Source organism: Pterocles gutturalis, unplaced genomic scaffold (genome assembly GCF_000699245.1).
Source record: "Pterocles gutturalis isolate BGI_N339 unplaced genomic scaffold, ASM69924v1 scaffold6057, whole genome shotgun sequence".
NCBI lineage: Eukaryota > Metazoa > Chordata > Aves > Pterocliformes > Pteroclidae > Pterocles > Pterocles gutturalis.
The window spans coordinates 460-27,976 of record NW_010107798.1 but is presented as its reverse complement, the minus strand read 5'-3'; the positions used below and the strand labels follow the sequence as shown (position 1 = coordinate 27,976).

Below are 27,517 nucleotides of genomic sequence, written 5' to 3'. Positions count from 1 at the left end.
AGCTACCTGTCCACCAACACCCTTCGTCCTTTTCTGTCGGGCAGCTTTCAATCCACTCACCCCCAAGCCTGTAGCGTTGCAGGGGGTTGTTGTGACCCAAGTGCAGGACCTGGCACTTGGCCTTGTTGAATCTCCTACAATTGGCCTCAGCCCATTGATCCAGCCTGTCCAGATCCCTCTGTAGAGCCTTCCCACCCTCAAGGACATCAACACTCCCACGCAATTTGGAATTGGCTGTTGTCTTGGTGTCTAAGGATCCCCTCATCCAGATCGCTGATAAAGCTATTAAACAGAATTGGACCCTGTTCTGAGCCCTGGGGAACACCACTTGAGACAGCCACCAACTGGATTTAACTCCATTCCCTACAACTCTTTGGGCCCAGCCATCCAGCCAGTTTTTTACTCGGCGAAGAGTATGCCCATCCAAGCAAAGAGCATCCAGTTTCTCCAGGAGAATGCTGTTGGAAATGGTGTCAAAGGCTTCACTGAACTCCAGTGAAACCAACATCCACAGCCTTTCCCACATCCACTAAGCATGTCACCTTGTCCTAGAAGAAGATCAGGTTAGTCAAGTGCCCTGGGTTAAGCCAAGACAGAGTTAACTGTCTTCATAATAGCTAGCAAGAGACTGTGGTTTGGATTTGTGCTCAGAAGAAAGCTGATAAAAAGTGATGTTTACGCATCTGCCAAGGTCTTTCAGCTTCTCTGGCTGTCTGCAAACAGGAGAAGCTGGGACGGAGCACAACCCCAGTTACTAGCCCAGGATTTGATCTCAGGTTCAGGATTGAGACCCAAAGCCAATAATCTATTCCATAACATACATGTCATGCCCAGTATATAGGTGAGGACCCTCCAGAAGCTCATCCCTTTTCGTTCCAGATCTCTTTTGCTCCAGGTCATCTCACTCTAGGTGGTCGCTCTCCCAAGGACTTCTCTTTCCCCCCAGCCCTGGTCAGCTCTCAGTCTGGAATGCTTGGACTGTTATCTCCGTTCCGTGAGTGCAACTTCAGGACTCTCCCTGCTCCGGGATTGTTAGCCAGCAACGGGCTGAGCCTTGGTCATCGGCAGGCGTGGAGGGGGACCAGTATCACTGTGTATCACTCATTTGTATATTTGTATATACTATTATTTTCAATATTTTTGTGTTTTGGTTATTAAATTGCTCTTATCTCAACCCATGAGTCCTTTTTTCCCTTGACCCCTTTAATTATCTCCCCCATCCTTGGGAGAGGGGAGGGTGAGCAAACAGGCTGTGTGGGGTTGGCTCCTAGCCAAGGGTAAACCCATCACATCAAGCAATATCTGCCTTTCATAAGCCCGTGCTGACTGGGCCTGATCGCCTTTTCCTGTATGTGGTGCATGACAGCACTCAAGATAATCTGCTCCATAACCCTTCCTGGCACCGAGGTCAGACTGACATGCTTGTAATTCCCTGGATCCTCCTTCCAGCCCTTCTTGTAAATGGGCATCAAATTTGCTAACCTTCAGTCAATTGGGAGCTCCCTGGTTAGCAAGGACTGCTGATAAATGAAGGGAAGTGGCTTGGTGAGCAGTTCTACCAGTTCCCTCAGCACCCTCGGGGGGATCCCATCTGACCTCCAACTTGGTGAGTCTAAATTTAATGTTTGATTAACGTTTTCAGTCCTTGCAGACTACAAAAGGAATCAGTTTCCATGCAAAGATCACCTATCATTTCTTCATTTGCAACATTACACATAAGACCTATTTACATATATTTGGCTGCATCCCTAAAAATATTGGGACAGTCAAGTTGTAAAAGCTTATATGAAAGTTTACAGTCAACACATCAAGCTTGATGCCATTAAATGTAATATGCATCCTGTAAGACAAGTATTTCCAGTGATGTTACCTCACCCTTTGTAATTCCCACTTTTCTATAAGATGCTCCACTTCACCTCCGAGAACTGCTGTGTTACTGTCATCCAACAGCAAGAATCCATTTCTCACTTCAACAATTCCTGAAAGCTTAATTTTTGTTCCAGGTGGAGTGTTCAGGCTAGAAGTAGAAACAAAGCCAAACATTTCAAATATGTTTATTAGTATTCTGTCACCAAAAACGTACTGAATTCTACTCTTATTGTACCTCCACTATTGTCATATTTCATACTAAAAAATTATCATAAAAAACCCTTTGCAATAATTCCTTCAGTATCCACAGCACTTTTCAAAAGATGTATTGGAACGCTTCCCATTCATTACACAAAAATGCCATATTGCAAATTAGATTCTAATAGGGATGAATGTTTGCAAATTGTCAGTTTGGTTAAAATCCAGTTTAACAATACAAAACTAAGGATGTGAATTGTTTAGACGAACAAAAGATGTCTCAGAGTCAGTTGTCTAAGTTCCTCATCCTAGGATGCATTTATAGTAAATAAATAGAGGATCTCCAGATGGTCAATCATCTCATTTGTTTTAGATACTTAACTTACGAAAAAACAAAGAGGTGTTAGAAAAGAAGCTTTCTATACACTACTAACATCCAGGACTGTAACAGAATAAATATAAAAAAAACTTGCATCTTGTAATGCTTTCTTCTCTCATCACTATCATGTAAAAACATACGGATGCTTTCTGTGGTCAGCTCCCACAAGAAGGTACCTTACCTTCTTTTCATGTGAATCCACCCTATGAAAAACAAATGCAGATGGATAAAAGAAACATGCATTTCCAAACCGTACTCAAAAGACAGGCCGAGAAGCACAATCTGGAAACTATGATTTTTCTCGTGAGGAACAGGACTCAGTCAGTTATAACCTTCCAACTGAGCAACAATAACCTCTTATAATACACTGAAGCTATCCTTGCAATTACAGGACCACACCACACGGTGAGGAACATTCACAGTGGAGTCAGCCAATTTCAGCACTGGTGACACTAACCTTACCAATATTAATGAATTTCAAGTATTGTTTTGATAAAAGCAAAGCAAATGAGATCAGAAAAAACAGACAAGAAAGAAATATAGCAAAAAAATGCAAATTATGCAAAGGAGGGGAGGGGTAAATGGAAACCCTAGTCATGAAGAACTTCTAATTTCAAAGCAAACTGTGGTTTTTATTTATTTATTTTAAAAACACACTATGTACTGAAACACCATATTATTCCAGGTTAATAGTCCAACTTCAAACCTGAAACAACCATAAACAACACAAATTATATTTTCATACAATGTTACTTGAAGAGCTCACATCATTACTACAGAGTGATGAGCTCTCTGACATTTTTGAGATTTTTCTCAAAAAACTTCCAAATTATGTCTTCTTCTGGGTGTTCTTCTTTAAGCATTTTGTGATATAGAATCTACTTGCACAGGGACCTGTTTGCCTTCCTTTTCTGCTCTCTTTATATTCACATTGGAATATAATATTACAAGTTCTGCTATCTCAAGCAAAAATTAAGTGTTCTACCTTTTAAGACAGCATCACTCTGAACTGCAAGCTGGCTCCTGCTCAGAAGGAGCAGTTTAACAGTAAAACATGTCATTTAAAAATCAAATCCATATCTATATTTAACTGTTGCAGCTAGCAGCGAGAGAGGAAAATTTTTTTCCAAATCAAAGTAATCTGAACTAGAGCAAAGAGCAAAGCGTACCCTAACACTGAGACTAAACACTGGAGATAATTTTCAGCATCTTCATAACCAAACACACACCAAAAAAATCCCCATTCTCAACAGTCATTACCTTCCTTACCCTTCATTTTTAACTGAATAAATATTTACTAACTCAGTCCAAGTTAAAGCCTTGCCCACGGTAAAGCAGCACTAGTTGCATTAAGTTAGGTGTGTCAGGCCTGTCCCGTTCCTGCTACCAAAGTCAGACAAAAGATCTGATAGTACTTAAAAGCTGTGAATTTGTCTCAAGTTTGCACACACCCAAAATCACAGAATCATAGAATCATTAAGGTTGGAAAAGACCTCAAGGATCATCAAGTCCAACCGTCAACCCACATCACCTAACTCACTAAACCATGTCCCTAAACACCACATCTACACGTTTCTTGAACACCTCCAGGGATGGTGACTCCACCACTTCCCTGGGCAGCCTGTTCCAATGCCTGATCACTCTTTCAGTGAAGAAATCAGAAAAAAGCTGCGTGACACCTCAACTTCAACTCACCAGTTGTCTGCAAAAATCCACTTTCTTCCATTATGTGCTTCAGCATAAACAGTATTCTAAATGACATTCATGTACACTTTTGCGTGCTGAATTTAGGGTTCTCCTTTACACACAAAATTCAAGAAGGAAGTTTGTTTTGTCAAGTAATTTTTCCATATATTACTAAGGACACTTCCATTATTTCAAGAACATTTAAGTATCAAAGCAAAACGTTGAAAAGAAAGCTGTTCACCTTATTTTTGACATGCTACTGTATTCTATAGCAGTGCAGCTTGTGTGTCCATCAGTCATCTGTAAACGTAACATTCTGGGAGCAGCCTGAGATTCTTCATTATCCTTTGGTGCAGCCACATCGCGAATTTTCTGTATTTGTAGAACACATGGCCCTTCCAGCTATTTATGCAAAACAGAAAAGACAAAAAACTGTTAACACCATAAAGCTGTACTATCTAGACAGACTAACAGATGCCTCCAGGCAAAATGAAGTCTAATTTAATCAGGCAGTCATGTTTGATATCTATCACTCATGTAATATACATTCTAAAGCATAATAAAAATGGCTTTTTCATAGAAACAACTGCAATGCTTCATACATCTCTGCAATAACAATTATGGAAGAGAAGTGAATGAAAAGAGTTGGGAGTGTAAACAAAAAAAAAACACTCACACATATTGTCACTTTCAACATACTATGGAGTCCAGATAAGATTTCACACACTGTATCACAGTGTCTCAGTGACAAAGTTCTAAAGAAACAAACACCTAGCTTTGAAGACTATCTGGTTGTATCAATAGTACATTTGAAGTACAATCACTTCCTAAACACTAACTAGAAACACAGCTTCTTCAAACAGAGATTCAATCAGAACTTAACCAACTCAAGGGACATTACTACCTGTTGGTTACCTAAAAATGCAGCATATCTTTCTGTACACACCACAGTTTGTTACAAAAAAAAAAACAAACCACAAAACAAAACACCAAACAACAAACAAACACACCACACAAAAACAAAACAAAAAACCACCAACCACCACCCACGACAAAAAAAAAACAAACAAAAAACAACCAACTAAACCACTTAATCACATCTGGGTTATAGCTGAGTACATAGTCATTCTGATCCCTCTGAGAAATAAAAATGAATAATCTGTTGCCACTCAACTAATCTCTAGCATCTATGAGACAGCAGAAAAGATGAAAAAGTGCACATTTCACCACCTTCTTCCCTTTGAGAAACAGAATAGGTAGCTCAGAACAACATAAAATGATACACAAAGATAAATTAATAAATAAAAGAATAGAAGCAGTGAAACTAGATAAATCAGAAGATGAGGAAACAGGAACTTCATTTAGGATGAGAACAAAAAAGAAAGGAAAATACTTTGGAACACCATCAAAGCATGAAATTGTACTAAGATTAGGAAGAAAACAGTCACTAACAGGAGCAAAAGCAGCACCCTATAGTGTTCTCGTCTTAAACGGTTTTGTGATCTTGAGACAATAGCCAGTAATATAAATCAAAATTTCTATGTACTTTTGCTATTCTTGATACTTTCAAATAAATTTAAAATTTGAAGGCACCTGCATTGTTTATGACTTCAAATCAAACCATGGGAAACGCAATAATTCAGATGGAGAATTTCTCATAAGCTGAAGAAGTTGTTTATTTGGAACCTAATAAAACTTGAAGCTTTCTTATTTCTTCAGTACTTAAGATTCGAACAAAATAAGCATAAATAAGCACAACAGCACTTTTAGTAAATGCTGACTGAAACTTATTTTTCTCAATAACAATTAAAAGACCAATTGTGTTTCGCATATGAATGGAAATTTTTATCCCTTTATTTCAACAGAAGTAGAACTGGATAATCTAACATATATTATGAGAAGAAATTCCCCTCCTCTATCAGTTAACTACAGCAAATAAGCTACACAACAAAAAATTATCTAGACTTTTTGCACAGAAAAGATTCTTCCTATAGTAGTCAGTGAACCACAGTGACACACTCATGGGTTCCTTCAACAAAAGTACGCTTGACATAAATTAATGCCAGCAGTTTTTAACATTATACAATATTTTCAAAGTAAAAATGAAAAAACACTAAGTAACTGAGAAGCATTTCAAGTTAACCACAACTAGGTCTGTCACTTGGCTGAACAGTAGCTTTATTATGATGGCAATTTCTTTCACAAATGTTGAGCAAATTCTAGTTCTAGGTACTTGCTTTTGGTTTTAAATTATTGCTTAAAAAAAATCTGGAGTGCAGAGAAATGAGGGCTAGGCTAACTATGAATATATATACACCCATAACTTCAGGGGTTTGAGTCTACAGTGTCAAGCATACACCACAGTAAAGCAGAGCTGCACATTTGTTGAGCTGGGACAACAGTGTCTGCTTCTTTACCAAAGAAAATTACATGTCACTTCAAAAAAAAGGTGCCAAAGAGGAATGGAAATATATAGTTTTCTCAGATATACACCACGTGAACACCACTATTATTTTCACAGACTTAATCAGGACCTTAGAGCATCCATGTCTCCCAGTTCCAGTTCAGCTCATGTTCCCTCTCATCACACGAAACATGCACACAGTGGCAGGAGAAAAGAAAGTCACTCTTCCTGCAGAACAAGGACAACCACCATGGGATTCCAGATGAATCCAGATGACCTATGCCAGCACTCCTTGTGTGGGCTATTGTAAAATGCCATTGTGAGAACTAAGCCAAGAAAAACATATTATAATAAGGAAATAAAAATCAAATCAGTTATGGTCCACAGGTACACTTCCATGTTTAATCAAAGAGTCAGTCAGTCTAAAACCTCTTCAGCACTCAGCTGCTGAATGTCATATACAAAAAGGTGAGAACTTTTTTTTATCCCACAAAAATTTCTAGTTAATTATCAAGTATTAGAAGTGTAGTAGGACTGGTTATATCCCCACTACTAAGGTTGCAAGTTGCTTTCCATTATAAAAGCACAGGTTTCGGTTTCCTTACTAACATTTTTAACAGGTCGTACTGTAATGTTGACTGTTTCAGACAACTTCTACATCACATAGGGTTTCTACCCCCACGAAGGGGAAGAAAGAGAAAACATTTCAAAACATCAGCTAGAACAATATAATTATTTCTCAAAATGAGCAATACATTTGGCTTGTGATTAAACCAAGTTCTTTCTTTCAACACTTCTACAACCTCTACACTTTGAGAAAAGGGACTGCAATTTGAGAAAACTGTGACAATACCTGTAATGAAAGGACACGCATTTTGTAAAGATATGTGGTTAATGGCTATTCAGCACACTAAACAGATGAGAGGGGAAAAAGATAACAATACACAGATACAAAAACCCTAAGAACAGTCCATAATAGAGACAGTAGTGAAGACTAAAACTCTTAAAACACTACTTGATGGGCCATTGAGTTTCACTTTAGTGGCCCATCAGTCAGTGTTTTCCACTGATCTCACAGAAGAGACCAAACTTGTTACAGGATGGACATCTGGTTTGGACACAAAGGGCCACAGAGGTGATGAACCCTAGGAAGCAAGGCCATGAGAGCTGGGACTGTTCAGCCTACAGAATGACAATGGGCACAGCACAAAGTAAAACAGGAGGCTCCACCTGAACATCACACAGCACTTGTTTACTGTGAGAGTGACCGAGCCACAGAACAGGCTGCCCAGGGATACTGTGGAGTTTCCACCTTAGGAGACTGACTGGACATGATCCTGGGCACCCAGCTCTAGGAGGCCCTTCATGAGCAGGGACGTTGGACGAGATGACCTCAACCACTCTATGATTCTGTGACCTTGTATACAACGCCATATTACTATTTAGGCAATGCCTTCATTCTTATGTTCCAAATAGTGCAGGTGTACCTTGCTCTCTCCAGAAATATTTGCAAACTGTACAAGCAACTACACACGTTAAGATTGGAATGCTATGAAAAGCACAGCATATGCTTTGTCATAAAGCAATGACTTTAATTTAAAAAAAAAAACAAAAACAAAACAAAAAAAACCAAAAACCCACAACTGAAAACAAGAAAAACAAGTAGAAAAATCAAGAAATTGCATTTTATGTGCCATAATAAGTACAAACAGCTCTCAGTGATTAGAGTCTAAAGGATGCAAATAAGTTAAAAGTAGAACATAGGCTAAATGAGTTGAGGAATGAATACTAGCTTTATCCTCCACTGATTCCATAATGAATGGTCTGCTTACATTTTCAAAGTGAAAAATATAACTTATACTATATAATGTCATAATATTCATACTGTAAGGTTTACATTAATGTATGGCAAAACTAGTGGGTAAGTCAGAATCTGAAATAGCACAAAGAGAGATAAGAGGAATGACTGGAAATAAAACTCTAACAAAAAGTCACTGATACATACCACATCCCACTCCTTCCTCTTTATCCACAAAACCTATCAGCGTTAATTCAGGAACACGTGTATTGGGTTTGTCTGGCAAGCTTTTGGTACTGGGGGGGCTACAGGGAAGCTGCTAGAAGGTTCCTCTATGTCCAACAGAGCCAATGCCAACTGGCTCCAAGAGGGACCCACCGCTGGCCAAGGCCAAGCCCATCAGCAACGGTGGTAACGCCTCTGCGATCACATGTTGAAGAAGAAGAAAAAAACCTGCTGTGGAAACAGCAGCAGAGAGAGGAGTAAAATGTGAAAGAAACAGCCCTGCAAACACCAAGGTCAGTGAAGGAGGAGGGGGAGGAGGTGCTCCAGGTGCCTGAGCAGAGGTTCCCCTGCAGACGGTGGTGCAGCCCATGATGATGCAGCTGTGCCCCTGCAGCCATTGAGAGTGACAGTGGAGCAGAGATACACCTGCAGCCCAGGGAGGACCCCACACTGGAGCAGGTGGATGCCCAAAGGAGGCTGTGACCCTATGGGAAGCCCACACTAGTACAGGCTCCTGGCAGGACCTGTGGAAAGAGGAGCCCAGGCTGGAGCAGGTTTTCTGGCAGGACTTGTGACCCCGTGGGGGACCCACGCTGCAGCAGTCTGTGCCTGAAGGTCTGCACCCCACAGAAGGGACCCACTCTGGAGCAGTTCGTGAAGAACTGCAGCCCCTGGGAAGGACTCATGTTGAATAAATTAATGGAAGACTGTCTCCTGTGGGAGGGACCCCACGCTGGAGCAGGGGAAGAATGTGAGGAGTCCAAAGAGTGTGAGGAGTCCTCTCTCTGAAGAGGAAGGAGCGGCAGAGACAACATGTGATGAACTGACCACAACCCCCATTCCCCATCCCCCTGCGCCACTGAGGGAGAGGAAGTAGAGAAGCTGTGAGTGAAGTTCAGCCCGGGAAGAAGGGAGGGGTAGGGGGAAAGTGTTTTTAACATTTTGTTATATTTCCCATTATCCTACCCTGACTTGATTAGTAATAAATTAAATTAATTTTTCCCCAAATCAAGTTTGTTTTGCCCATGATGGTGAGTGATCTCTCCCTGCCCTTATCTCAACCCACGAGCCTTTCGTTGTATTTTCTCTCCCAAACAAGGAGGGGGAGTGATAGAGCAGCTTCGGTGGGTACCTGGCACCTGCTAGGGCCTGCTAGGACCCGAAAGATGGTGAACATCTGGCAGGGCGAAGCCAGAGGAAACTCTGGTGGAGGTCCGTAGCGGTCCTGACGTGCAAACCCACCACAACATGACACACTCAAACAGGTCTGAAACCAAACACTAGTCACCCTCTCACAAAAATTTATCTTATTGTATCTAACATTATATACTTTTTCTCAAAAATATGGTAGTAGTCATGCCTTTTTAAGAGCTCCTGAAATGGGCATTAGGAGCTCAGAACACAATCAAAACACTGAACAAAGCCCACAGCTTACCTAAGGCTGCCAAACAGCTATTTCTAAAGACTATGACTCAGTTCAATCTGTCAGCATTACGGCACACATAGTCTTGTCAAAATCATCTCAATCAGAAACAAACAAACAACTAAAAATATGTAGGATAATTTTTGACACATGCAGTTTCAAACACAGTTACATCAAGAGATCTGATGTCATTCTCACTGAAAGGTCAGAGATGAGCACCTCAAGAGCGGCAGTGTTATTTCTAAATGCAGATGAGTTCTAAATGGAAAAGCATATCTGATCATCCCTTTAAAAAAAAATTTAAAAATGCCTGTAGGAAACCAAAATCCACTATCAAAGAGACACTAGAAGGCAACATAGCACAGTTAGTTGTATTAACGTAATGAGCGAGAAATTGGGAAGCGTAATTAGAAACGCTGGCAACTTACGTTCTAATTGCTTAACATCAATCTGTCAGTACTCAGAAGGCACCTCTCTGAGCTCAGAAATTATATCCTTTCTGAATCTTCTTCTGGAATGAATGTTTCCATTGCAACGGAACATAAATACTCAAAAGAAAACCGGTTATAACTTAAATATAACATCATTACTAAATTGTACATTATAACTTCATAGTAGTCGTTTCATTTTTATTCCATTAAAAATACTTCATGTATATTTATGGTATATAGTCATCTAGATGGAAATGGTAGGGTACAGCTTCTTCAAACCCTATGCAAATGTGGCCATCTTGTGGTTAATGTCGGTAATTTTGATTTTTTAAAATCCATACAAAACAGATATAAATGAGTGAATAAACATCTCTGTGTATTAATGACTGAAGTTGATCAACACATAAAATGCTCAAATAGCCATGTTGTTTCACACTAGGAGTCTATACCAGCTTTTATGCACATATATCCTACTACACTAATATTACAAAATGAAGTTATTTTCTATGCAAGATTGAAATACACCACATGTTCTCAAGATACAGACAAGTAATACTGATGGTTGCTGAGCCACTCTCCATCGTATTTGAAAAATCCTGGCTGTCTGGGGAGGTCCCCAGAGACTGGAAAAAGGGAAATATTACTCCCATTTTTAAGAAACGGAGAAAAGAAGACCCAGGGAACTACAGGCCGGTGAGCCTCACCTCTGTGCCTGGGAAGATCATGAAACAGGATCCTCTTAGAAGCTATGCTAAGGCACATACGAGACAAAGAGGTGATTCGAGACAGCCAGCATGGCTTCACCAAGGGCAGATCTTGCCTGACCAATCTGGTGGCCTTCTATGATGGAGTGACGGCTTCAGTGAACAGGCGAAGGGCAATGGATGTCATCTACCTGGACTTCTGCAAAGCCTTTGACATGGTCCCTCACCACATCCTTCTCTCTAAATTGGAGAGGTGTGGATTTGAAGGATGGACTGTACGATGGATTAGGAATTAGCTGGCTGGACACAGCCAAAGGGTTATGATTAATGGTTCTGTGTCAGAGTGGAGGCCAGTCACGAGCGGTGTCCCTCAGGGGTCCGTCTATGATTTTATGCTGATTCTATGATCCTAGTTTTGGGTAAAAGGAATGACAGTAGTATCTAATTTCTATTGTTTCCTTCAGAATTTCTTAATCATAAATGCCTGCTTTCTACTGAGAGATTATATTAACAAGTCACTTCTGTCTAAATCATAACCTTTATTTGCACAAAGCAAATACCTCCTTCATAAACACATAGTTCTGTAATATAAAATATTCAAATACATTGCAAACTAAATAGCAGCACTTATTAAGTAGTCAGATTTGCTTTATTTTACCCCCCAAAAAACCCAAACCAAAACAAAACAGTACAGTTAAGAAAGCAAAGATTCAGTACACTATCTAAGATTCTGGGCTAAAAACTAAAAATAGGAGTCCTTCTTGAATACAGACACTTTCTGTGCAATCATTACTTTTTTTCAAAAGCTGAAGGATTATCTTCCTCCAAAAAATGGTTTGCAGGTTTTTTTGGTTTTGTTTTAGAATAATTTTCTAAGACCTGTGATCCAAATAAGAACAGCTGATTAAAGTAAGACCAAATGAAATTTTACTAAAAGTTCTCATGTAAAAAAATCCTGGCTCCTTAAGAATACTGACAGAAGTATGTAAGTCTCTAGGTTTTAACAAATACCATTTGAGGGAGAGCACCAAGTTTAACAGGAAACCTTGAAAAATTAATCTAGAAGTAGATTTTTCTCACCTCTTCCACCATTTCATTTTCCAAGATGTTCAGCTTTATGAAATACAAATGTATTTGTGTGTGTACAGGTGCAGAAGGTTTCTCCAATGAAAGGGTAGCTGTTTTCTCACAGGTTTTTAAAAGTACTAACCACCACAGTTTTCAAGCACAAATCCCTTGTTTTTGTGCAGAGGTTTTGTATTTAGTGGAAACAAATAGCACAATTTCACCTTCTCTATTTTCAGCTTAGAAACATGAAAAATCCAAGTGGTGATTTGAGCAGCTAAACTAGAAGCAAACACTTTAAAGCATGTAAGTAGATTCTCATGTATTACATCCATCAAAGCTGTGGGAAAATCAATGACAGTTTTACCTTTATTTGACCACTTGGACTATGTAATGACAACAAAAATTTAGAAAACATTTTTGCTAAAATAAAAGGGCAAGTTACTAGGTATATTCTCAAGTGATGAATGAAAACCGATCAATTACCTCTAAAGAAATCCTACCACTATGCAACAAAACTCTGAAAAAAAAACAGTACTATTAAGGTAACTTTGAACTAAAATAATGTTTCAACAAAAAAACTAAATAAGGCAAGCATTACCACATATACAACCTTAATACTCTGGAGAGTTACATTTAGCCAAACACATTTGGACTTGGTGAATATTACATGATCTGAAATGCAAAATTCAGTAACATTCCAGTTAAGTAACTGAGAAATGAACAGTGAAAAACAGATGTCATAAAAAGCAATTATTTTTGTTTGTTTTCCATATTTCAAAAACACGATACTAAAGAGGAAGAAAAATATTAATATCATAGATACAAGAAACAGCTAAATCAATTATTTTAGGTGGTAAAAATTACTTAAGCACTGAAGAATCTTGAACAGCATGTTACACAGAAACCTAAACAGGTAAACTATCAGATTCATAAAATATTTTGATTTACGTAATTCCTGCAAAAAACAGAGCTCCACATAATAAGAAATAAAGTTAATCAAACTTGACCCAGAAAGTTAGTTTTGTAAATAATATGTTGCATGCACAGAATACCACCTGGCTAAAAACTATGATCCTGCAAGACATTATCTCTCAAGTGGGTTTTTCATATCTGACAATAATGGTCTTCCTGTTGTTCTTGCAGAAGCCAGTGTTTACAGCAGTCACCACTCCGTTTAAAAATCAGCATTAGTTGAACAAACAAATCCAAACAGCTCTTAACAGCCTCCCTCATCAATCTTGCTTTCTTAAAACAAACCCGCCTCAATTTATCACTATTTGAATTTCAAGAGTAATAAAATATGTATTCCCAGAACTTTCACATCAGTAATAAAGATAGCCAATATTTGGAAGTTAGGGGTAATAATTTGAAATGAAAACTACTGCTAGGTAGGTAGGTTCCTTTATTTATCCACTCCCTTAATTGCATGTAAGGAACAAAACAAGAAGGGTGTAGTGAAGGGGCCAAATTTAATTTTTATCTAAAGAGAACATACGTTAATAATTCATCACATTGAAGATTCGAATATAACACTATCCTGTAGCATACACAGTGTTATACCATCTAACGTGGTTTATCCACATAACCTATAGGATACACAGTCATAGGAAAATTACCAAGTGTATAGTTACAATCATGTGTATCAGTAAGACAAGTAATATAGCACAATATGTATTATGTATACAATATGTATATCTATGTACCATAGAATCATAGAACCGTTTATGACCTTTAAGATCATCAAGTCCAACCATTAACCTAGCACTGCCAAGTCCACCACTGAACCACATCCCTAAGCACCATGTCAACATGTCTGAACTCAAAAGTTCAAATAAAGGTCGGCCCAGTTTCCTAGAAGCTATAAAATGCAAACCAACACCAAAGAAGGTGAGCTGTAACGAAAACAGCTGTGCCACACCTAGCATCAGCAACTATAAAAGAAGAAATGACCATTGTGTTCATAAGCAGCTACTCTGTTTCAGATACGCAGATGTAAAAATTTTGACAAAAGAAAGGTAAAAAAGAGAGAGGTGTGTGCACAATACTAGCGATAGTTGATCTGGAAAGTATTTGGGACTGTTTGGAGCAGGGTCACAACTTCCTGCCCTAGCAACTTCCACTCATGTGACGAAATGCATGAAAAAGTCTTCCTGCAGCAACTTCTGTTCTACTGGGACAGGAACCAGACTAAAATGGAGTCAAGGCGCTTACAAGAATTTAAGGCTTGTTAAAAGATTTTAAAACGGCCAGGTTGTCTTTCTCATTACAAATTTGCCTAAAGCGCTGATGAAATCTGCAATGCAGAATTCTTACTTAAGGTTACCAGCTTCAATGCTTTCCATACATTTACTATATTTTTTTTTTTACCTCAAAAATACAGTCTGCAGCATAATTCCGTAATATTTTGGTACCAAACACACTGCTCAGGAAAGCCACCACCCATGACTGCACTAACATACAATCATGGATTTGTATCGTTTAGGTTGGAAAAGACCTTGAAGATCAACCTAACACTCCCAACTCCACCACTAAACTGTGTCCCTAAGTGTCACGTCTGCACATCTTCTAAATACCTCCAGGGATGGTGACTCCACCACCTCCCTGGGAACCGCCCCCGTGGAAAGCCTATTCCAATGCTTGATAACCCTTTCAGTGAGGAAATTTTTCCTAATATACAATCTCAACCTCCCCTGGAGAAAGTTGAGGCTGTTTCCTCTTGTCCTATTGCTTGCTACTTCCGAGAACAGACCAACACCTCTCTCTCTACAACCTCCTTTCAGGCAGTTGTAGAGACCAGTAAGGTCTCCCCTCAGCCTCCTTATCTCCAGACTAAACAACCCCAGCTCCCTCAGCTGCTTCTCATAGGACCTGGGCTCTAGACCCTTCACCAGCCTCGTGCCCTTCTTTGGACACACTCCAGCACCTCAATGTCCTTCTTGCATGAGGGGCCCAAAACTGAACACAGTATCCGGGATGTGGCATCACTGGTGTTGAGTACAGGGGGACGATCACTTCCCTAGTCCTGCTGGCTACACAATTTCTGATGCAGGCCAGGATGCTGTTGGCCTTCTTGGCCACCTGGGCCCAGTGCTGGCTCATATTCAGCCTCCCATTGACCAATAAACCCCAGGTCCTTTTCTGTCGGGCAGCTTTCAATCCACTCACCCCCAAGCCTGTAGCATTGCAGGGGGTTGTTGTGACCCAAGTGCAGGACCTGGCACTTGGCCTTGCTGAACCTCATACAATTGGCCTTGGCCCATCAATCCATCACACAGCTGCTTTGCTTTACTCCTAACCTGCTTTGTTGCCCTTGTAAGAATAAAGGAGATGTAAAAAAAAAAGACCTTTTAATACCATGTCAAGATCAAACAGGTTAAATGACTTTTGAGTGATAAATTAGGTTGCTAGGATTGTTCACATTTATTTAAGCATTTCAAAGTTGAGAAATAAAAAAGAAAGACTCTTCTCTTTATTAAGCCTAGTGGCTGTGTGTTCATATATTTATCCTATAATATACTCAAACATTGTTATTTTGTGTGTGAAATAATGACAAAACCAGACTAATGCAGCATAGAAGGCTGTCATCACAAAGAAATTACAGAACACAGAAAAAGTGAAGTAAAAATATTGTCTACCTTTTCCACTTTTCCACCATTGATGTCACTGGGAAGGAATTTCTTGCCAATCGTTCTCAAATCTGTCTGAAAGTAATATAGAAGACAAGAAAATATTAACCTATAATATCCTGTTTCAAAAAAAAAAACCATCATAAAATAGGAAAAAGAAGGGTATTTCTTCCATAATGCCAACTATTTATAGACTATAAAAAAAAAATCCCTCTATCTGTATATAACGAAAAAAATTCAACAACTAAAAGAGCTTACAAAAGAAATCCTTACGCTTTTTAAATTACATTCTTGGTTTAAGCACATTTTCAAAGATTATTAAACTGCTTTTGATAGATGAAAGAAAAATGACCAAATAATATTTAAATATTAGACATAACTCTGAGGTTTAATAGAGGTAAACTTCTTTCTTCGCTCTCCATGTGGCACTTCAAAAAAAGCTCTTGTGGTTTACCCCCAGTTGACAATAAGCACCACACAGCTGCTTGCTCACTCCCCACTGGATGGGACCAGGGAGAGAATCAGAAGAGTAACAATGAGAAAACTTGTGGGCTGAGATAAAGACCTTTTAATAGGTAAAGCAAAAGCCATGGCACACAAGCAAATAAAAATAAGAAATTCATTCACTACCCATGGGCAGGCAGGTGCTGCCATCTCCAGGAAAGCACGGCTCCATCACATGTTAACAGTGACGTGGGAAGACAAACACCATCACTACAAATGTCCCTGCATTCCTCTCTCTCCCAGCCTTATACGCTGAGCATGACATCATATGGTATGGAATAATCCCTTTGGTCAGGTGGGATCAGCTATCCCAGCTGTGTCCCCTCCCAACCCCAGCCTACTTGCTGGTGGGGTGCTGTGAGAAACAGAAAAGGTGACTGTATAAACACTGCTCAGCAATAACTATAACATCTCTGTATTATCAACATTGTTTTCAGCACAAATCCAAAACATAGCCCTGTACCAACTAGTATGAAGAAAATTAACTTCATCCCAGCCAAAATCAGCACAAAAGAATTTTCAGTTTGTGTGGTTTTACATGCACTACTCCCTTAGAAAAGTTGAAAGCTTACATCGTATTTCCATTAAATGCTTTTTAATATAAATGATTACTTCTTTTGCAAGTGAAGTAGACAGCTGCATGATATTATTCAGCAATGGTGCAACATGGCCACTGACAACATTAAACTAAATCACTTATATAATCAAAGGAAAAAATCTCCACAAAGTACTTTCCTCACCTAACACTGTTTGGCCAACCATATCAGTCAGGGTGATGTGTGACAAAAGGATGCACTGGATGGCTAAGAGGTGCAGCATGTGAAAATAGGAAATGGAACAATAACTAATTAAACTTTACACATCAGGTTTTTAGTGCATTTCCATGTGTTAATTAAAAAAAAAAAAATGAAGCACAGCAGTACAGCCTAAACCACCTACTTTTTCTGCACTCCATTGCTTGAAATAAGCCTGTTGTTTTAAATAGAACATGCTGGTACAGATTACTGTACTGAAGCTGAAAACCCTCCTTATTTATTATGATCATAAACACTTCTGAAGGAAGTGCTAAATGTAATTACTACTGTAACTTGTACACTAACTTGCCATCAATACATGCCAATAGACTATTGTGCCAGCATCCTAATCCTGAACTGAGCAGCACTGTATTTACTATCTAAAATATTGTAAACAACTGGTTTATTCTGTTTTTCAGTAAGAAACATTGATACTCTACAAATAACTAATTGTAGGGATGCTCTTTCAGTGTATTTACTCCGAGTATCTATAGAGTGGATAAATGCTCAACCCACTTTATGCTGCACAAGATAGCCACAGATAGTGATAAGAACACACATTCAGTTTTCAATCTGAGCCCACCTGAGTGAACTGATCTGTCACCTGTCAGTTATTTATCTCTGAATAGCACACAGGCACTATAAACTGTTCCCACATGTTCCATATCCATATAATTGATTAGTCTCCAGCAAGGTGCTTTGCAATTACAGCAGCAGGAAGAGGACACAACTTTTACAAACTCCTTGCAAGACCTTTTATAAAATAACAATCTGGCAATCGAGGGAAGAATCTGTGAATATTTACCAAGTGGAATCTAAATTCACTGTTATCCTGACATTCAAGCCACACTGTTCAACAGGCAACTTAATTTTCTGGGCATCAAAACAACCAACTTAATAACAAAAATATTGATAACGAATTAAATCAGCTTCAGAATACTTGCAAAACATTTCTGGTTTATTTTGGTTTTATTATCTATCAAACAAAGTGGAAATACAACACATACATGCACAAATGATCATGTCAGTACTTGTTCCAACATATAATCAAATGCAAGGTCACATCGAGCAACTTGGAAGTACTTTCTTTGGGTTTTTCATAAAGCAGTAATACATTCTCAGATAAATACAGGCATGCTACTACAGTCCAGAAACCAAATGCTTATTCTCTGCATGTTTTGCATTACATTCTTTGCATTTTTGCATTATAACTTCGATTTAGTTCTTTTCGAATTCATTACTTGAATTTGTGCATGCATACATATGAGTGATCAAATACATTCTTAATAAATGAAAGGAGCAGAGGGGAAACCATTTTCAGAGTATCATCCTAAACTAACAGTGGTTGAATCTTTAAGATGGATAATAATCCCTAACAATTCTCATTAACAATTTTATTAAGAAAGAATACTTTCTCTTAAGTGCTCTGCTACATTGTTTTTCCCACTGGAACTACATATAGCTTATTTACAAAGGACAAAGTTTACATAAATCCATATACAAGCTTTACAACCTCTGAGTATGGATGACTGAGCAGTTTTAAACAAAGAAAATTTAAAATTCTCAAAACTCTCCCTCATTATTTTGATAGAATAAATTAAAAATAACTAACAAATACATGGATTAAGTAGTTGCCCTCTTTTCATTGTTACTGAAAGGGAGCAAATATACTAACGTTTACGAACAACGTGTATATTACAATTCTAAAAAACAGGAATTTACATGCACACTTTTCTTGAGTCCTTAAAAGCATTAAAGTTTATTGCTTCCAAGTTGTTTCTCCGTCTTGTACCTTTTTGTATTAATTTATTGGCAGGAATAACGACTACTAATCCAGATTTCTACAGTAAATCAAAAACCTGTTTGTAGTTACATAATTATGTACACATCACAGGACAATTCACCATTAGTTTGAACGTACTTTAAAGAGTATCACGTCCAGAAGTCAAACTGAGGGCGTTTTATTCATCCTAACAAACTAATATTTTATACTACACTTTCATACCCATGTCAGTGCACAGCACTTCTGATTTTATAACTGCTTGTACTTTGACTTTAGATTTACATTTCATAAATATTAAAATATTTTCCTACTAAAAATTACGTTCATTTTTCTCCTCCAGCTTTCAGAGTTTGGAATAGGTGTTATTTCTAAATAAAATTCAAAATTCATACACACAAGGAGAGGTAAGTACTCTGTCCTTTCCTTTACATAAGTCACACACACAATTGTACACCTACTTAGCCACACAAACCTACACTGAAGCCATTAGATAGAGCATTTTTAGCATGATTTGTCAGAAAAAAAGTTTTCACAATCATAACTTACATTAAGGGCAACTAGGATAATGTCATTTGTGTTAACTTTTTCAGATGAACTTATGCAAGCTTCAATTCCTTCATCTGAAAGATACCTGTTGAAAAAAAAAAAGAATTAGAACATCACATGATATATCTATTAGGCAAACATTTTTTCTCTATATAAGATTACTGTATTTAGTTTGTATCTTTTGTGCTGATAAAGCATAGATTTAAAAATAGCTGGAAAATGACTTAATGTAATCAGTTTCCTTACACAGAGAAAGAGATTTCTTCCTCCATAATTTCTAAACAAACAAAAAAAAAACTTTACTTGCAAAGTAACAACAGCATCATCCTGACTATGTCAAACAGGCTAACACTAGGCTCCTCATGCCTACTCCCCCACAAATTATAGGAACCTGGTTTCAAAATCAGCCATTATGGGCATTGCTTAATGTAAGTGGCACGCTTTCACTCATGCACTTGCAAGGAAAAAACAAACCAAAACAAATTAAAAAACCCATCCCACACACAAACCAACGACATCTGTTTCTAAAGAGCAAAACTATGATTAAGCTCTCACGGGCTGAGGTAGGTAACACTGCTATGGTATAAAATGCGTACTTGCTTGCCTGGGTTACAAAGAAACTAACAAAAATGGAAGCGCGTTACAGTGTATCAATAGTCAAATATGGTGAAAAAGTTTAAATAAGAACAGAAAATCTCCTCCACAACCACATTTGAAAATAGCATTTATGACCCTCATGGTGGTAGTCCAGGGTCAGTATTGTTCTGCAAAAACTCTGAGCATGCAATCAATTTGTTAATCTGAAAGCTAAGTTTTAAATGGATTCAGCTCATTAATTCAAAAGGGCTGACCTATTCTAACCCCCAAAAACACTTGGAAAAAGAAGTTTTAACTTGAGTGGTCAGAAATTGTGACATTTGTTATTCATTTTGCCTTGTACTTCCTATTCAAAGCCACAGCTTTTATTTTTATGTAGCTGGCAACCTGCCTTCTCTGTAGAGCTCTTCATTTTATTTGAATACATCACAGCAATCACTAAATAATTGATATTTGCTAGATACTCGGTCTGAAGTACAGTAGTTGCCCAAATAACATTTAAATAACTACATCTCAAGAAATCACCATTCCCAAAAGAATGATTTAAGAAAGAAAGTTTAATACATATTAAGAAAAATTAAAAATAAATATTCCTGAGTACTTCAAGAAACAGTTATTTTCAAAGAAAATAACATCCACCGTGGAACATAAAGACAAGGCAAAACATTTCAAGGAAAGTACATTTGACAGGCCCTTTTTATTCTAGCCCAAGTAACACTAACTTCACCTTCTCCAGCCCTGCCAGTGTTCCCAGACTAAGTAATGATCCCAGTTGTGCTCTGACCCAGACACTTGATGGGATGTAACTGTTCTAAAGGAACAGATCACCACCAAAAAAAAAACAAAAACAAAAAAATAAAAAAACAACAACAACAAAAAACAAACACCCACCACACCTCCAAACAACCCAAAACTCAGATGCCTGAATGTGAAAAAAATAAATGTATGTATAAAAATATAAGAAGAAACAATCCTATTTTTTATATAAAACACAGACACTTGAGAAGAATAAGGTGGCAAGATGTGGTGGCTTACATGGGAACGCAGGATTTACCAGCTGAGCGACTCTGAGCTCAAGTACTACGACCTGTGAAGATTCAGGTACCTACAGCAAATTAGCAGATGGATCTCATTAGCTGGAGTCAGAAGGTAAAACAGAACAGCACTCCCACTCTGCACCAGAGCAAACCAGAACAGACATGTCCTACAGGCACTATCCTACTCTTGAGGCTTCAACTGTGGTTTAATTACACCAAGAGACTTCTTAAGAAGTCCAATATCATAAACTCCACAAGTGTACCTTCTGTTTCCTTCAGCATAAAATGGAACATAATATCAATACCAGGGGTTGGGGGGAGCACAAAATCCATAAACTGAGATTTAGACTCTTGGGCAAGTTGTGAAAAGATTCCTCCTCTTCTGCTCCTAATGGAAATGAAGTAATTCTTGAATTCTACTGAAGCTAGCAGGGCTGCAGTTTTCTTACAGTACTCTGCTTTAATCAAAACTTTCAGTTTATAACTTTTTTTATACATAAATTTTCATTTTAGTTTGTCTCATTACTTTTGAGTTTTTTTGAGACAGAAGGATAAAGAGAAAACTGCTGGAAAAGACTACTCATTTTTGACTTGTGCTAATTTAAGCAGCAGCACTTAGCAGAGACATTGCCCACCTGACTGAACTCTCTGCCAACGTCACAAAGACACCAATCATCAAATGCCATTGGGGACACCTGTTAGCTTGATTTAAGCAAACACTAAAGCTTTTCAGCAAAAGATTGATGATGGTTATTAAACTAAGTTCAAAAAAAGCAAGATCTGTTAACATCAAAATGGGGGGTATTTGATAGTTTGGGATTGGTTCGTTTGGTTTTTATAGATATTACATGAAAGCATAAATTACTTTAATCCATAAGAGCAATTCTCAGGATCAAAATTACTTTCAAGAAGAAAGAACAAATCAACAACTACTTCAGCAAAACTGAAGAACTTCAAAGGGAAAAAACCCAAAATTAGCAGAGCTTTCCAATAACATGCAGGTGTTGCTTCTGTGCAGCAGGACACAAAAGTGTAGATTTAATCAGAAATGGCCAGGAACTAGTCGGGGAACAAGCTGCAACCAGGAAACACTCTGTACCAGAAGGACCCAAAACACAGATTTCTCTTTATTTAATAGAAGCTTGGAACCAGTGCGTATCAAGTCAGTCTCTTCTATTTTGCTCTAATAACTCTCTTACACAGACTACTTTATACAGAAATGACTACTCCAAAAACATGTTTAGCTTGTCCTGACAACCTTACAGAAAGTTCTTACTTGAAATATTTTGTTTTTTCCTCTGTAGTCTCCTATAAGAACAACCTAAGCTTTAGTTTTGAATATTTCCTGCTAGAGGAACACTAATTATTTAAGGAAAAAAAAAAAATGTGTCTTTTAGGATTTTTTAAAAATAAATGTATTTATACAGAAAAAACCTACATCTCTCAAGTATGAAAATGAAGTTACAACAGGCAAAATTAACTCTTCAGATGCCATAATCCTACAGATCATTAAATCTAAAATTCTTTTTCCATGCTCCAAAGGAGTCCCCTTTCTATCTGCTCTTAATAAAGGTATGTGATATGCTGTAGGTAGGACCTTTACAGCATAAGGCCACTCAATCTTTTTGTTCTCTCTATTAGATAAAGGCAAAAAAATGACCCTGACCAAAACCAAAGACAGCAAAAACCTCCTCTCGAGTCAAAGAGAACAGCCCTGGAGCTCTGTGTCTCTATTATATTCACTCAAGTGCCTCACAACATGTACATCACCCGTTCTGCCCATTTTGCAAAATACCATGACCTATGACAACCTTAGATAATGAAAGATGAACTAATGTGATCCTATTACATTAATCCAACACATTGCCCATTGCCAAGGGGTAGGAAGCCATCCTAAACCACCCATGAACCAGACCACACTGCTGGAAGCAGCTCACGACCTTCCAACCCCCAAGAGGTACCTGGCAGTGCCGTACAAGCAGTGCACTTCGCTCATTCTTGCTCTCCATACCTCCTCTCCAAGCTATCTCCCCTTCTAAAGAAAAGGGGGCACGGGGAATACCCAGGCACAAAAATGCCACTGACACATTCAAGAAATTTCCTTTTGTCCTTTCCATAAACAAACATTTCAGAATAATGCACTTTTGTTTAAGGTGAAGGAGCAAACAAATAAATTATTAAACAAATAGGTGAGAAGCATAGAGTTAGAAGCAGCCAAGCTCCACAAAGCTCTCTAAGAAGACAAATGCTAGCCAGTAGCTGACCACTGACATCTTACACTGACAGCAATGAGACAAATTATTTCCTTAACATATAATGCAAATAATACCACCCCGGAGCCTGAAGATGAGCCTGAAAAAAGGAAGCAACTATCTTCAAACATGCAGCTTAATTTTTGTCTTTATACACCAAAATATTAAGCATCCTGAAGAGAGGTGTTTATTTTTGAGGAAATTTTAAAGAATTAAAAAAATTAAAACAAAAAAAATCCAACATACACACACAAACCACATTGAAATTTTCTCTATGAGGATTGGTAACTAGAAAAAATGTACATTGTAATCACCTTTGGTTTCCAAGAAAAAAAGTACTCACTAGACTTGTTTCCTGCACAACATGTTTTAAAGCAATCTCAAAAGTTATAAATTGAAGTAACACTGATAATTCAATTGATTTTAAAGGAATTACAGCAGGCAATACTACATGAGTCACACAGGGATTCTGTGGCCTTGGAACATTAATACAAATTAAAGAAAAGAAATTAAATCAGTTTATAACCGAAGAGGCACAAAGCTCCTGCAAGTAGTTGAGACAGTTATTTGTGGATTATTCTCTTGGGAGAGGAGACCAGAAGAGAGAGGAAAATATGTGCTTCTACTGCAATTCTTCCACATGATTCTTGCTGAAACCCGAGGGATATGTGGCCCCTATTCCTCCCCCTTCCCCAGCTCCACTCATCTGAGACCTGTAGTAGTACAGCACTCTTAGCAACAGCTTTTGTCAGAACATCTCCTAGAAAGTACCTAAATTCTTACCCTACCTTCAAATGAAACATTAAAACAAAGCCATTAGTAATGAATCAGCATGTTCTATGTGAAACTTTCACATAAAAACCCAAATCTGCAATTTTTCTGTCAAAATTTTCTCTATAAGCTTCTATGAAAAACATTTCAGTTATTCTTCTTTGTAATACACAGAAAAACACATCAGTGACAGGCAGAGCTGTTTTCCCACTGCACCTTCACATCAAGTATGATACCGATATAACAATGCATTTTTGCATGTTACAGGTGTGCACGTTCTCCTTTTTGTTACTTCCTATTGCTAAGAGCTATAACGCTGCAGTACCAATCCCAACTGTGCCTCTACTTATCTCATTTAATCTTCTCCTGTACTTCATCAAGAACAGATTACACCTGACATGGCCTAAACAGACAGATTTCTGTTACTGCTACACTATTACCACCTATGTCTGAAACACTGAAGAAATTGGCTGTATCAAAGGAAGACGTATTTTAGGTTATCTGCTCTATACCACTGGATCAAATATTTGATCTAGAGACAAACATGCCTGTGTGTACACACACACACACTCTTTAAAAGATTTAAAATAAGAGCTCTATTCTAGAATTAAATCCACCAGGTAAACACCTTACCTAATAATATTTATTTTCCACAAGCAGCTTTCTTGAAAAGTATGTTTCTCTATTTGTAATTAACAGTTCATGTACAAACACAAAACTTGAATCCTTTTTCTACCCCATATTACATTGTTCTAGAACTCCTCTGTAATTTTCTCCTATCATCTCTACAGTTAACATTTTATTAAGGAGAAGCTTTCACTAAAGGAAAGAAGTGACGTTAATAAACACGCTCTATAAATTTACCTATTTTAGATTCACAACTCTTCACAGAATCACTGTGACATTAGCAGAAAACACAAACTGTGCTAACAATACTTCAATTCACTGCCAGACACATGAACATGTTCAAGTTTTATAGTAAATTTTATACTGCTGTTTTCAATGTGTATATGCAAAATATGTATATTACTTCATTAAGTAAGCAGATTTATACAATCATGCCATTAAAAAGATAAGGTTTTAAATAAAAAAAAAAATTTACAAAGAACTTTCAAATTTCTCATACTTGGTAATACCATAAAAGAAGAGAGAACAATTTTATTAATACAGCAAAGTGCAACTTCAAATAACGCACTAGTACGATATCACCACTGGGTGCCAGTATTGTTCCATAACACAAGAACCGTATCTCCCGTATTAGCTATTCTAAAAACTTGGGAGTTGGGTTACAAAATGTTCTGTTGCATTTCAGTTGCGCAAAGGAATTACACTGTAATGCTACAAATTCTACTGAGGGGCTATCATTAAAGCCATTTAAAAAAAAAAAAAAAACACAACACATTTTAAAACACTACTATGCTAAATATGAAATGCAGATTTAAAGGTTTCTTCATACCCTATAACCTGCATAACAATACTGGGAAGGCAACTGACATTGTTCTTCCCTTCAGCTTCCAAGATTTTTAGTTAAAGAATAATGCAATACTATACAAATTACCAGACAAAATAAAATGGGACTTGAGGGTGAAAAGGAATAGAGAAGATTTTAGAAAGATTCAAAAGTCCTGATAAAACTAGGGCAAATTGTTCCTTTATCCACAAGCCAAATGTCTGTAAGGAAAGACAAATGTAGATTCAGTGGCATTCTTGGCAATTTTACTATTAATATCCTGACACCCAGAAAACTGAAGTTTTTCCTAACATCTAACCTCGCTGCACTGCCTTCTGTTACCTCATTTTTTCCGCATCTATGGAGAAGAGACCATGCCCTTCCTTTTTGCAATCATATTTAAAAACTTACTTCCCTACATCTTGTACATCTTGCCCTTATCTTGTGCATCTGGTTTATCTTCCTGTATAACTTGTACTTATACCAATGATCATTGCTACCCAACTGTATGTGTTCTCCTATCACTTCTCCAATATGTTAACATCAGTTTGAACTCTGACCCTGAGCACTCACAGCTTTGCATTCCTAACAAGCTTCATGTTGTGCTTAAGCTTAGTACTTCATGCACCATCACCCAGGTGTTGAATGACAGTATCAAATAACACTTGACTTAGAAGATGCCTTCATGCAGCCTCAGATTTTGACAGTGAACCTTCCACAGCCATTCTTTCTGGTATGGTCAAACCAGGTTTATAATTGCCTTACAGGAACTTAATCTGAATAGTTTTCCTATTTCAACCCCTAAAGATGCAAAATCAAATTGTTAAAAATAACAGAATGTACTGTAACATATCATTAAGAACTCACTAAGTTTTAAGTGGAATTATGATAGCAAAAACCTATTTGCACCATCCAGAAAGTACACTGAAAATTAAATAATTTGGTTTCAACTAGGTAAGCACTTAGACTTAAGTACCTTGGTGTCTGTTTATCTATCTTTAAAATATTACTGACATTCCTGAAACTGCTGCACAGCCACTACAACACGTCAGTTGCCTGGGCAGTTAAACTTGCATCCCAGCTACCTAACTTTTTACTTCTGGGAACACACCACTTCCTTAAGTGCAGTCTCAAACCCAGGCCAAGCTGGAGTCCCAGAAACAAAGTCAGAAAATAAGCATTCCCAAGCTCAACTTCTCACACACTCAGCTGACAAAACGTAAGGCCTAAACCTCTCTCAGATGTCTATGACACTTGAACAAAAATACCAGCTAAGAAAGCCAATGTATTTTTAGAACAACACACACCAAAAAAAAGGGTTTGTTTTTTTTTTAACATTAAATGGTAAAAGCTTTTTTCTCCCCTTCTTTTTCTAAATGTGGGGAAGCAAACACAAGTTATTTATCTAGAAGTAAAATCTATTTTGTCAGTGAAATCACGACCTGAGGAAATCACAGCAAATGCTCAGAGCCAAGGAAAAGAAAAAAAACAAAGCGCAGTGCTTTAAATAAAACCAACGCATTAGCTTCTTCCTAGGTTACTTCTACCTGAAACTTTCAGTAGGAATGGGATAAAGACCAATAATTTAGGAGCATTACAATCCTAAGTGTATGTGATACCAAACACTACAAAACTTGTTTCATTGCATAAGCAATACCAGTCCAGCGTCTGACAGTGAGACCCAAAGCAAGCACCCACTCTACTGCTCCTTGAGGAACCTCCTGCTGCCCACCCGGCCTCTGGGATCTTGCTGCAGAGCCAGTTCCTTCCTCTCCTACCAACACTGGAGAAGCAAAGGGTCCGGCCACAACTGCTCTCCCTAACAAGCTGAGGTTTTCCCCTCTTCTAGAACAAAATTGGAGAGGAGAGCTGCCTCACACCTGGAGTCAGTAGGGCCTAAGACAGGACCTGGTGGTAAGGAGGCTTCTGTTAGGGGCAATCAAAGGCAGAGGGCACCCCAGCACTCCTTGCA

General features: G+C 38.0%; 1 protein-coding gene across 1 annotated transcript in view; it reads right to left on the bottom strand.

The window, feature by feature from the left end:
* TDRD3 (tudor domain containing 3) overlaps window positions 1–23,068 on the bottom strand; it is a 42,942-nt gene extending 19,874 nt beyond the window's left edge. Inside the window, exons 1-5 of the mRNA XM_010072362.1 lie at window positions 23,034–23,068; window positions 19,439–19,523; window positions 15,821–15,886; window positions 4,374–4,534; window positions 1,876–2,017 (exon numbers count right to left, since the gene is read on the bottom strand). Coding sequence (XP_010070664.1) covers window positions 1,876–2,017; window positions 4,374–4,534; window positions 15,821–15,886; window positions 19,439–19,523; window positions 23,034–23,068 — 489 coding nt within the window. The remainder of the gene's footprint in view (window positions 1–1,875; window positions 2,018–4,373; window positions 4,535–15,820; window positions 15,887–19,438; window positions 19,524–23,033) is intronic.
* Between the last annotated feature and the right edge of the window lie 4,449 nt (window positions 23,069–27,517).